The 13084-nt window shown below is 42.0% G+C and overlaps 1 protein-coding gene across 2 annotated transcripts in view; it reads right to left on the bottom strand.

The window, feature by feature from the left end:
- The window catches only part of LOC137326704 (neurexin-3-like), a 1580588-nt gene that overhangs the window by 1182687 nt on the left and 384817 nt on the right, over positions 1 to 13084 (bottom strand). For both annotated transcript variants that reach the window (XM_067992033.1, XM_067992034.1), the window contains exons 2-3: positions 12187 to 12488; positions 9119 to 9280 (exon numbers count right to left, since the gene is read on the bottom strand). In XM_067992033.1, the coding sequence (XP_067848134.1) occupies positions 9119 to 9280; positions 12187 to 12488 (464 nt within the window). The remainder of the gene's footprint in view (positions 1 to 9118; positions 9281 to 12186; positions 12489 to 13084) is intronic.

Below are 13084 nucleotides of genomic sequence, written 5' to 3'. Positions count from 1 at the left end.
AATGATGGAGTACCATCTGCACCTGAGACTTCAATGTGATCGGGTAGTTGGACCCAAGGGGGATATCGCAGCCATCGTGGTAATCTTCAAAATAGTGTTATTTGTCAGACAAATGCTCAAGTATTAGTTTGTTGTCGGGTCACATTGCTCAGTATTCATTTAAAATAAATTAATATTTCTAATTTAATACTTAGAGTTCACCTATGTTTGGATGGGAGCTTTAATACTAATTTAAGTGAAAGGCTATGGTCCAGAGTGCAGGATACCACCAAGATTGAAAACAGCAGAACAGAGAATAAGATGAATCAAAGAAACACCAAGATTGGATTTTAAAAGTCAATGCAGCAATCCCTAATTAAATTCAGATAAGGTCCACTTACCTCACTCATCAATCTTACAGAGGTCTGGATGGGACTCAATCTCAATCCTGGTTTTCTATATAGTGTCAATGTAAGTCTGCCTCTCTGTTATATTTAATCTGTGTCTGCTCCGGTCTTTCCTTCCATTTCACCCCTTTCTTAGGTACTGAGGCCAATTTCAGCGATAATACTGCAGCTAACGTTTCAGAGATCATCGACATGACAGAATGTCATTGGTATTACAGTTTCAAGCCTCCTGCCATTTATTCTGGTATTTTACACAAGTTTTGTCCTCTAAATAAAAAATCAGCATTTCTAATTTGCATTTGTTAACTGCAATTCAGTTTAATGAAAACTCATCTTGTTTAAAAAAAAAAGCTTTTTTGAACAGTATGTTAATTTCTGCCTTTTTTTTTAAAAAAAAGTTTCCCTCCATAGCCTCACCCCCATCTTAAATCTACAACCTTCACCAGCCTGACATCCTCTCGCATGCCCGCTCTTCACATACCCTAGCCTTCAGTATATCACCACCACCGCACCAACCACCAACCCCCCAACCAATCCACTCCACCATCGGTGGCACAGGTATTAACCTCCGTGGCCGTATTCTCAGGGACTACCTCCTTAAAGCCCTCCCCTCTCTACTTTCGAAAGCCTCCTGAAAACCCATCTCTTCAACCATTCTCTCTTCGCTCCTCCACAAAGTCTTGACATCTCTTTTCCTCTGCGGAGCTTACATTAAAGGTGCCATATAAATGCAAATTGTTTTGTTGCCATTTCTTATGTTGAATTTTCTCCCCTTTATCTCTCTTTTCTGCTTCCTCTCACTTCTCTTACTGCTATTTTCTGTTCCTTCCTTTCCCTTCCCTAACAGCCAACATTTTAACATCATCAGTCATGCAATAAGAGTTTTGAGCCAGTCACTCGCTCAATAAGAGCTACATATTTAATAAGCAGAATGAAACAAAAAGGTAGACAGTAGCTTTCTGGGACATTACAGTGTGCCACTCTGCCACCTATTTGTCTTATGTTGCTGCTCTGTTCCTCCCTAGGGCCATAAATATAAGATGGTCACTATTAAATCCAATAGGGAATTCAGGAGAAACTTCTTCACCCAGAGAGTGGCTAGAGTGTGGAACTTGCTGCCACGTGGAGCAGTTGAGGCGACTAGCATAGACGCATTTAAGGGCAAGCTAGATAAATGCATGAGGGAGAAAGGAATAGAAGGATGTGCTGATAGGGTGAGATGAAGAGGGGTAGGAGGAGGCTCGTGTGGAGCATAAACACCAGCATAGACCAGTTGGGCCGAATGGCCTGTTTCTGTGCTGTACATTCAATGTAATTAAATGTAATTCTCCAAACGATGCAGCAGTAACAGTATAACAATCCATGGTCACACTGCTATTGCAGTACTCACTACTCTCCCTATTGTTATGTAACAAATAACAGACAAAAATAAGTACAGTTTGATACTTGAGAAACACTGCACCCAAGTGTGAAATATGAAGGTCAGTTTCTAAGGCAAACCCCAATAGTTTTCTGACAATGCTGCAACCTTGGTTAAACTGGCTCTCCACACATGACAGGGTTATTTCTGTGCCTCACATCCATTTTAGGTCTGTTAAGAGTGCCAGAGCAAGCGGAAACTGAGGGAAGTAAGGAGTTTGACTTTTGAAATCCTGGGGAAGAATGAATTGGAGTTCAGGGTTGGGGAATGAATCAGTATTCAACACGGTGAGAATGTATGGGATCAGGAATTGCAGAATGGTGCCATTACAGGTTAAAAGACACGAGAGAAAAGTTCAGAGGCATACTGCCCATAGTTGGTTTCGATAAAAGGGAACATTAAGGCGTGTAAGCTTCTATCGCGATGCCATTGGCCACCAGCTGAAAATCCACTTTGTAAGTGTAAATAATTAAATTCACAGAGCTGTTCTGGTCATAAATTACTATCTTTCTCAAGCTTGACTCATGCTGTTTTAAGTATCTCTCTCAACTTTTTCAATCTTTATTTTTCCCCATCAACTGCCAAGTTTTATGTATTGTTTAAATTCCCTTCGGAGACTTACTTGAAATGATAAAAAGAAAAAAAAAAATCGCGGCTGTGATAACCAGAGATATCGGCCAAGAGCCATTTTGCAGGCAAATTACAATGTGGACTTCAAATGTCCTCTCGATCACCATTTGTTCTACTACAACAACTCTGAGGCACCAATCAGCTTAAATATTGCCCAACTTTCCAAACATACTCTGTGGAACTATCTGGTACTAATATGGTTCTTGTGTGTCTCAGTGCCAAATACTGATCCACCACTTTGAGGGGGAAAATAGCATTCTTGTGAATTTAATTCCATACAGCAGGTGAGGCAGTGAGTGTGGTTTCACCATTGCAAGGAACAGGAGGAGACCATTCAGCCGCCTGAGCTTATTCTGTCATTCTATGAGATCATGGCTGATCTGTACCTCAACTCCATTTACTAGCTGTTGTTCCAGCTCCCTCGATACCCTTACCTAACAAAAATGTGTTGATCTTCAAAGTTTCAATTGGCCCCCAGCATCCACAGCCTTTTGGGGAAAGAGAGTTCCCGATTTCACACTTAAAGTGCTTCCTGATTTCACTCCTAAATGGCCTAGCTCTGCGTGAGTTCTTGTGGTTGAACACAGAAACATAGAAAATAGGAGCAGGAGTAGGCCATTCGGCCCTTCGAGCCTGCTCCGCCATTCAATATGATCATGGCTGATCCTCTATCTCAATACCATATTCCCGCTCTCTCCCCATACCCCTTGATGACTTTTGTGTCTAGAAATCTATCTAGCTCCTTCTTAAATATATTCAGTGACTTGGCCTCCACAGCCTTCTGTGGTAGAGAATTCCACAGGTTCACCGCCCTGTGAGTGAAGAAATTTCTCCTCACCTCAGTCCTATATGTCCTACCCCGTATCCTGAGACTGTGACCCCTCGTTCTAGACCCCCCAGCCAGGGGAAACATCCTCCCTGCATCCAGTCTGTCCAGCCCTGTCAGAATTTTATATGTTTCAATGAGATCCCCTCTCATTCTTCTAAACTCGAGTGAATACAGGCCGAGTCGACCCAATCTCTCCTCATACTGTCCTGCCATCCCAGGAATCAGTCTGGTGAACCTTCGCTGCACTCCCTCTTTGGCAAGTATATCCTTTCGTAGGTAAAGAGACCAAAACTGCACACAATACTCCAGGTGTGGTCTCACCAAGGCCCTGTATAACTGCAGTAAAACATCCTTGCTCCTGTACTCAAATCCTCTTGCAATGAAGGCCAACATACCATTCGCATTCCTAACTGCTTGCTGCACCTGCATGTTTGCTTTCAGTGACTGGTGTACAAGGACACCCAGGTCCCTTTGTGCATCAACATTTCCCAATCTATCACCTTTTAAATAATACTCTGCCTTTCTGTTCTTCCTTCCGAAGTGGACAACTTCACATTTATCCACATTATACTGCATCTGCCATGTATTTGCCCACTCACTCAACTTGTCTAAATCGCCTTGAAGCCTCTTTGCATCCTCCTCACAACTCACAATCGTACCTAGTTTTGTGTCTTCGGCAAGCTTGGAAATATTACATTTGGCTCCCTCGTTCAAATCATTGATATATATTGTGAATAGCTGGGGCCCAAGCACTGATCCCTGCGGTACCCCACTAGTCACCGCCTGCCACCCCGAAAAAGACCCATTTATTCCTACTCACTGTTTCCTGTCTGTTAACCAATTTTCAATCCATGCCAGTATATGACCCCCAATTCCATGTGCTTTAATTTTGCACACTAACCTTTTAGTGGGACTTTATCCACTGGTTCTCCCTTATCTATTCTACCAGTTACATCCTCAACCTATATACAATCCTGTTTGTATACAGGACGATAGATAACAAGGAGTGAGCGGGCGGGAGCGCAATGTCGGGCGGTAGGAAGCAGGTGCTCGGGACCGTAGGGATGGTCCCTGGCATTTAGATAAGATGCGAGGAGGGGCTCGCAGGAGGCCTCATGATGGGGGGGTGGAGGGGAACCCATGGGAGTGGATGCCTAAACTTTCTTTGTGGGGGCCAGAAGGAGCACTCTTAATCCTCATGACCCACAAGGAAAGTTTCAAAGTAAGTTTAAAAACTCACCTGTTTGGACCTCTTCTGGCCCTGATCCTTTCTCCCTCTCACGTCACGTGGTGGGAAAGCCATGATGGTTTCCCCACTCAGGCCACTGTTAAATGGCGGTCTGCATATATAAAGAAGGACACTGCTGTTCTGGCATTTATCCTTCCCCCTTGCTCAAGAGAGCAGGTTAAAATGGGACAGTGTGGGAAAGGAACGGGACATTGGCAGGCAAGTCACCGAGGTGATTTTAATTGTCTGCCCACTCAGTTTCAACTGGGTGGACAGGATAAAAATTGCCCCTTTTATGTATAAGAGGTCCTTTCTGACTTCCTGCTTCCAGCTGGGATCCATTGGAAGCATATATTGGAAATTCAGACATGCACTGCGCACTGATTTTCTGATCACTTAAATTAATTAGAAAACTGTGCACAGGGCACGTCTGAATCTCTGATATACCTTCCAGGTGAGTGAGGCTCTCCATTAGGAGCAGAAATTCAGAAAATTACACCTATAGAATAAAGCAGTGTGTTTTTGGTTTAAATAACTTTTGTTGTCATATACTTCTGTTTATTAAAAAAGTAAATTAAATTTAAAATGAGTGTTACAATGAGTCATTTCCATTGAGGATAGATTGAAACAGTGCCACAAAGGTTGCACAAACAAGTTAGTTGATATGTGATTTTTATTTTTGAACAGTCTATTCAGGTTTGTATGTGTAAGCAGAGAAATGTATCACAATGAAATGATCCCCAAAACTTGTGCCTCAAACCATGCATTACTATACTCAATTTCTAATGAGCCTTTTGACAATAATCTACATTTGTTTGGTGAGGTTATAATTTATTTCTTTGTTCTGTCAGCCAGTAATGAATAATAAGAAACCTTCACAATAGATGACTCAATGAGTTCTCGCTGCAAACCATACTTAAACCTTTATCGTTCCTGTACCTTTCTTGAGAATTTCATGATGCTTAAGATGTAACCTTCTCTCTCCACAAGTTAATAACAGCGACTTGTTGTGATCTGGAATGCACTGCCTGAAAGGGTGGTGGAAGCAGTAACTTTCAATGGGGAATTGGATAAATACTTGAAAAGGAAAAATTTGCAGGGGAAAGAGCAGGGGAGTGGGACTAATTGGACAGCTCTTTCAAAAAGCAGGCACAGGCACGATGGGCCGAGTAGCCTCCTTCTGTGCCGTACGATTCTAGAAGTGCCTGCGTTGCATTGCTGCTGATGTTATTTGACAATCCCAGCTTGTAGCTTTTGCACCAGATGACGCTGTTTTCTCATTTCATCAAAATAAATATGGCAATATGAAGCTGTAAAACTAACGGTGCATCCCAATTTCTTGTATGTTATCAGCATCTTTGCCAACAAAACCAGTGGCAAATTTACCACCAGTCACTTATAGGATGGAGGAGAGCAAAACATGATGTTATTATCAGTATTGCTGAGCAATAGCCCCTCATTTCTTTCACACATCCCTTCCGTTGGCACCAAATCCCCAATCATTTAATAAATTATTTTGGATAAGATACAAAAATGATTTACAAGGATGATACCAGAACTGAGAGGTTATAACTGTCAGGAAAGACTGAACAGGCTGGGGCTCTTTTCCCTAGAAAAGAGAAGTCTGAGAGGTGACCTGATAGAGGTCTTTAAAATTATGAATGGGTTTGATAGGGTAGATGCAGAGAAGATGTTTCTACTTGTGGGGGAAACCAAAACTGGGATAAATATAAGATAGTCACTAATAAATCCAATAAGGAATTCAGGAGAATTTTTTTTTTTTACATAGAGTGGTTAGAATGTGGAACTTGCTCGCACAAGGACTAGTTGAGGCAAATAGCATAAATGCATTTAAGAATCATAGATTCATAGAATGGTTACAGCACAGGAGGAGGTCATTCGGCCCATCAACCCCTTTCGGCTCTTTGCAAGAGCAATCCAGTTAGTCCCATTCCCCCACTCTTTCCCCGGAGCCCTGCAACTTTTTTCCCTTCAAGTATCCAATTCGTTTTGAAAGTTAGTATTGAATCTGCTTCCACCAACCTTTCAGGCAACGCATTCCAGGTCATAACTACTCGCTGCGTAAAAAAGTTTTTCCTCATGTCGCCTTTGGTTCTTTCGCCAATCACCTTAAAACTGTGTCCTCCGATTCTCAACCTTCTGCCAATGGGAATAGTTTCTCTTTATTTACTTTATCTAAACCCTTCATAACTTTGAACATTCTATCAAATCTGCTCTCAACCTTCTCTGCGCTAAGGAGAACAACCCCAGCTTCTGCAGTCTACCCACGTAACTGAAGTCCCTCGTCCCTGGAACCATTCGAGTAAATCTTTTCTGCACCCTCTCCAAGGCCTTCACATCCTTTCTAAAGTGTGGTGCCCAGAATTGGACACAATACTCCAGCGTTTTATAAAGTTTCAAAATAACTTCCTTGCCAATGCCCCTATTAATAAAGCCCAGGATACCATACGCTTATTTAGGCACTTTCTCAACCTGTCCTGCTACTTTCAAAGGTTTGCGCACAAATACCCCCAGGTCTCTCTGTTCCTGCACCCCCTTTAGAATTGTACCATTTAGTTTGTATTGCCCAAGTCAAAGTCATTAATATATCAAGAAAAGCAGTGGTCCAAGTACCGGCCCCTGGGGAACACCACTGTATACCTCCCTCCAGTCCGAAAAACAACCCTTCAGCGCTACTCTCTCTGTTTCCTGTCACTTACCCACTTTCGTATCCATGTTGCCGTTGTCACTTTTATTCCATGGGATTCAATTTTGCTGACAAGCCTGTTATGTGGCACTTTATCAAACGCCTTTTGAAAGTCCATATACACAACATCAACCCTCTCTGTAACCTCATCAAAAAACTCAATCAAGTTAGTTGAACACGATTTGCCTTTAACAAATCCGTGCTGGGTTTCCTTTATTAGTCCACACTTGTCCAAGCGACTATTAATTTTGTCCCAGATTATCATTTCTCCACCACTGAGGTTAAACTGACTGGCCTGTAGTTGCTGGGTTCATCCCTCCACCCTTTTTTGAACGAGGGTGCAACCTTTGCAATTTTCCAGTCCTCTGGCACCACTGGATTGGAAGATTATGGCCAGCACCTCTGCAATTTCCACCCTTACTTCCCTCAGCAACCGAGGATGCATCCCATCTGGACTGGGTGACTTAACTACTTTAAGTACAGCCAGCCTTTCTAGTACCTCCTCTTTATCAATTTTTAGCCCATCCAATGTCTCAACAATCTCCTCTTTTACTGTGACTTTGGTAGCATCTTCTTCCTTGGTAAAGACAGATGCAAAGTTCTCATTTAGTACCTCAGCCATGCCCTCTGCCTCCATATGTCGATCTCCTTTTTGGTCCCTAGTCGGCCCCACCCTTCCTCTTATTACCCATTTACTATTTATATGCCTATAGAAGACTTTTAGATTCCCTTTTATGTTTGCTGTCCATTCTCATACTCTCTTTGTCCCTCTTCACTTCTCCTCTGTACTTTCCATATTCAGCCTGGTTCCCTCTTATATTATAAACCCGACATCTGTCATACACCCCCTTTTTCTGCTTCATCTTACTCTCTATCTCTTTCTTCATCCAGGGAGTTCTGGCTTTGGTTGCCCTGCCTTTCCCCCTCGTGGGAACACATCTGGACTGTACCCGAACCATCTCCTCTTTAAAGGCCGCCCACTGTTCGATTGCCAATTTGCCTGCCAATTTGATTCCAATTTACCTGGGCCAGATCTGTTCTCAATCCAATGAAATTGGCTCTCCTCCAATTAACTATTTTTACTCTAGATTGCTCCTTGTCCTTTTCCATAACTAATTTAAACCTCATGATACTATGATCACTGTTCCCTAAATGATCCCCCACTGACACTTGCTCCATTGACCCATCTCATTCCCCAGAACCAGATCCAGCAATGCCTCCTTCCTCATTGGGCCAGAAACATACTGATCAAGAAAATTCTCCTGAACACACATCAGAAATTCCTCCCCCTCTCTGCCCTTCATATTATTAATTTCCCAGTCTATATTAGGATAATTGAAGTCCCCCATTATCACTACTCTATAGTTCTTGCACCTCTCTGTAATTTCCCTGGAGATTTGTTCCTCTATATTCTTCCCACTAGTTGGAGCCCTATAGAATACACCCAGTAGTGTAACGGCGCCCCTACTGTTTCTTAACTCTAACCAAATAGATTCTAACTTTGACCCCTCAAGAACATTCTCTCTCTCCATCATTGCAATATTCTCCTTAATCAATACTGCCACACCCCTTCCTTGCTTTCCTTCCCTATCTTTCCTGAACACCTTGTATCCAGGAGTATTTAGTACCCAATCCTGCCTCTTTTATGAGCCAGGTCTCCGTTATCGCCACTATATCATATTCTCATGTGGCTATCTGTGCCTGCTGCTCGCCGACCTCTTTTTATAGGGAAGCTGGAAAAGTGCAAGAGGGAGAAAGGGATAGTGGGATATGCTGATAGGGTTAGATGGAGTGAGAAGGCTCACGTGGAGCAGGAACACTGTTTGGGCCGAATGGCCTGTTCGTGTGTTGTAAATGCTATGTAATATGTAATTATCAAGCCGCAAGAACACAACAAAATTGAACCAGGCGACCTTACCTCTCTGAGGCATCCCATAAAGTTGTTGCTGACAGGGGAGCCGGGCAGATCTGCTGTACTAGGACTACCGCCAACGTAGAAAAAGTCATCAGATCCCAGCATGGTGTAGTCTTCTTGGGTATAACCCGTGGTGGTGAGGATGCCATCCACCGAAATGGTGACCTATTCAAAGGATATAATGAAAAAAAACGGCCAACGGTGACCTTTACACATTGTGCTGCCTGGCGTTTGCCTGTGTTTACTATTATATATATTTTTTGTGTTTATTTCAGGTTTACGTTTTGAGCTTAATCCTCGAGAGTTAATACTCGAAAGTCCCATTTTCTGGTCTGTGTTATACAGTGGTGTAGTTGTAGTAGCAGGTTCTTAGAGTTTGCCCATGCTTGTAGGTTCGTCTAGTTGCTAATCCATGAATGATTTCCACTTGGATTGTTCCGAACTCTTTTTTGGGTGGTGGGGGCGGGAGGAAGAGAGGGGGGCAGGGTTGGTGGGTGGGTGGGTGAAGTCGGGTAAGCCAGGCAAGAAAATGGAACTATCTACTTTTATGCCAATTTAGTTCTAAAAAAAAAACTTGAGTTGGAAAATTCGAAGATTAGTCAAAAATCTTTTATGTTTTCTTTAAAAACTTTCTTTTCTCCCAACTCCCCCCAACCCCGGCTTTATTATTATTATTTGAACACTGACAAGCATGCATCAGGAGAGAAGTCTTACCGTCCACAGCATGAATGTGCATGCCATGAGTCAAAGCTCAACCATGAAAAAGTCACCAACTTCATCACTGTGAGCAGCTGCATCACCTTTGTTCTAAAAAAACTTTAAAAAATTAAAAGAAAAAAAAAATAAACCAAAAAAAAAACCATGCATGTGCCAAGCTCGACACGCTCATGCAAAACGAAAGCCATGGACCTTGAAGGTAAACGACAGTGGCACTGCTTTCACTTGCATGCAGATAAACACATGGGGGGGGGGTGGTGGGTTGAGTGATGGGGAAGGGAAGGTGTGTAGGGCACAGGAGGAGGAGGAGGAGGAGGAGGAGGTTAACAATAGACGTGTTAGTGGAAATAGGTTAGAAGGCAGATGTTGGATGGAGTTTGATTGTATTTTTATTTTTCCGGTAACACTGAAGTTGAATTTTGATCATGCCATGCACTATTGTACAGAAAGAAAACTGGCAGAGCCCGCTCTTGGGATGTCCGAGCTCTTGCCAGTTAGCCCACAGCCACTGCTAAGAGATGCAGAGGCTCGCTATTTAGGCTAAAGGCCCTACAATGGTCTGAACTAAGTATTTGGTAGAGAAAAGAGAAAAAAAAGGGAAATATAGAAAATAAAAATTGAAAAGATAAGAAAAATGAAACAAACTAGTTGTGGTGAGAAAAAATAAAGGGAAAGGGAGAAAGAGAAATAAGTGGCTGAAGTAAGCTGAGAAATACCAACCCCATTTCCTCATTGTTATGGTGTCTACAATGAACAAAAAAAAAAGGAGGGTGGGGGAAGAGGGAACACACGGCAAACCCAAAAAAAGAGACAATAAGAATGATATCTACCAGACAATGTAGTTTGTTTACCATAGCGTGTCCAATGCCTGAGTGCTTTGCAGAAAAGGGGAAGAAAGGAAATTAAAAAATTGTGAACAGAACGATTGTTACTTAAAATAAAACATGATGATAATTAGGGTGTTAGTACATTAGTTGGTTAGGTAACGGTTAGTAAAATGACACATTCCATGAATGATTAGTGTTAGTCTTTTAAAGCGTGTCATCGACATATAGAGAAGATGCAAACAAATTCTACAGGACCAAAAGCAGACCAAAAAACGAGTAAAAAGGTTCTCAACAACTCTTTTCTTCGTAATTACTTAAAACATTTATCACATGACACAGTGACTGTTTTTTTTTAGAAAGTAAGCTTACTTTCGTACACCTGGTCACAAACATTACTGTTACCACAAGCCAAACTTTATTTAATCTCCTACTGGATCCTCAAACTAGTTTTTGCTTATTAGTGCTGTCACTGAATTATCTTTGATGTACACCCAATATGAAACTTAGTGTTGCTTTTCAAAATTTTTAAGGCCTATTTTATATCAGTGCTCTACTCCCGCAAGAAGGAAAAAGGTCCCCTAGTTACATAAAAGCAAACTACATTTCCGTTTTCTGACTGTACTGAGTAATTTAGAAAGGTACGATACAACATCCAAATGTACTATTAGAGACTCTCAAGAAAAACACAAGAAAACCACCCTACATTTAACCATTGGAAAGAAACGCAAATACTGACTCTCCTTTAAAGTTCAACAGCAATACTGCCATGCAGTAATAAGAAACGGGCTTGGCTTCTTGAAGCTCTCTTGCAGAAGACATATCAGAGTCACTAGTCCTGGGACCTTTACAGGGTGAAGTTATTATTAACAGGAGAATTCAGTCTTCCAAAGCCATCAAGAAAAGTGATGGCGCCTGACAAGAGATGTCTGCTTAAGGAAGCAAAGAATGAAGTAAAATGGGTCAACGCAAGGGCAATTAGTGCTCCAGTCTGAGCTAAGAAAATCTCTCGCATACACAGACAAAAGAAAAAAATGCAGCCAGCCATACATAAAACTAGAGTTTACAAACATTCCAGCATACAAATTTATAGCCCAAACACTAAGCCTTAGGAGTTCATGAAAATGGTTAAATCAACTAAATTAATAAATAATAGAGAATGCATCACAGAATACTGAAATAACTGGAAAGGGCAGCAAGATCCAAAACCTCAACGGAACCAAGGGAACGGAAGATTAAATTAACAAAAGCCATCAGGAGATCCAAGGACGGGACACTGAACAAACTGAACTGGGAATGAAGAAAAAGAAAACAAAAAGAAAACAAAAAAAATAAAGAAAATAGGCTTGAAGGTTACAAAAATAAACCATTAGCAAAAGTTTTTTTTTCTCTCTCAAGGGAGGAGGGAAGGGGGATAAACAGATCTGTTAGCTTCGACCTGCATTTTACGTGGACATGACCAGTTCATTTATCTCTCCCCATCCTGCCTGATTTTTTTTTAGCAGCTATAGCGTCCGCCTCCGTCATTACCTGTCGCAGATTGCGTGTCACTTTGACAACGTGCCAAGCATTGTTGTTGAACTTCCCATTTACTGGTTCAACCAACGCCTCAAAAGCACCAGATCCCAGGTTTATGACTAGTGAAACTGCTCCGTCTTTCAGCGCTAGGTTTACATAGTCAGCTGACTTCCCTGTGTGCAGGATCAGCCCGTTCCGCTGCCAGGTCTTGAAGGACAAGGTGATCTCATCGCTGCTGCTCTGGATGGGGTTCTGGGATAGGTCGTAACAAAAATACTCAGATCCTCGGAACGTGGCAGAGTTGTCTTCCCTGGCTGTGCGGGTCATAGAGAAAGAGAAATGGAGAAAAAAACATTACTTATTTGGGAAAACTAAAACAAATTTTAAAAAAATAACAGAATATTACTGTAGCTGCAATCATAACGCAATAAAGGGGGCCAGAACAACCCCATATCATTAGTACATTTGAAGTTAGAATATACACTGCAAGTTGACCCAGGTAATATATTATCAAACATAATGCAGTAGCAAATATCCTTTGGGTCAAAGCTCCTTGAAATCAGTACATGATGTTCCTTTTTTCCAGAGTGAATGTGATTATCCAGATGAGGAATATCAGTGCTGGGGATTGGAATAATTTTCCAATGTTGCCATCCATTGTCAGCATTGAGCATTCCTAGTTTTGTGCAGAATGGATCACTTGGAGAGTAAAGTTTCTTTAAATACCCTACAAACGGGCAGCACCTCCCAAACCCACGACCTCCATCACATAGAAGGATAGAGGTAACAGGTACGTGGGAGCGCCAACACCTCCAAGTCGCACACCATCCCGACTTGGACATATAATCGGCCGTTCCTTCACCATCGCTGGGTTAAAATCCTGGAACTCCCTGCTTAACAGCAGTGTGGA

Source organism: Heptranchias perlo, chromosome 10, assembly GCF_035084215.1.
Source record: "Heptranchias perlo isolate sHepPer1 chromosome 10, sHepPer1.hap1, whole genome shotgun sequence".
Lineage (NCBI taxonomy): Eukaryota > Metazoa > Chordata > Chondrichthyes > Hexanchiformes > Hexanchidae > Heptranchias > Heptranchias perlo.
The sequence above is the reverse complement of the archived record's forward strand: the minus strand, read 5'-3'. Positions and strand labels throughout refer to the sequence as shown.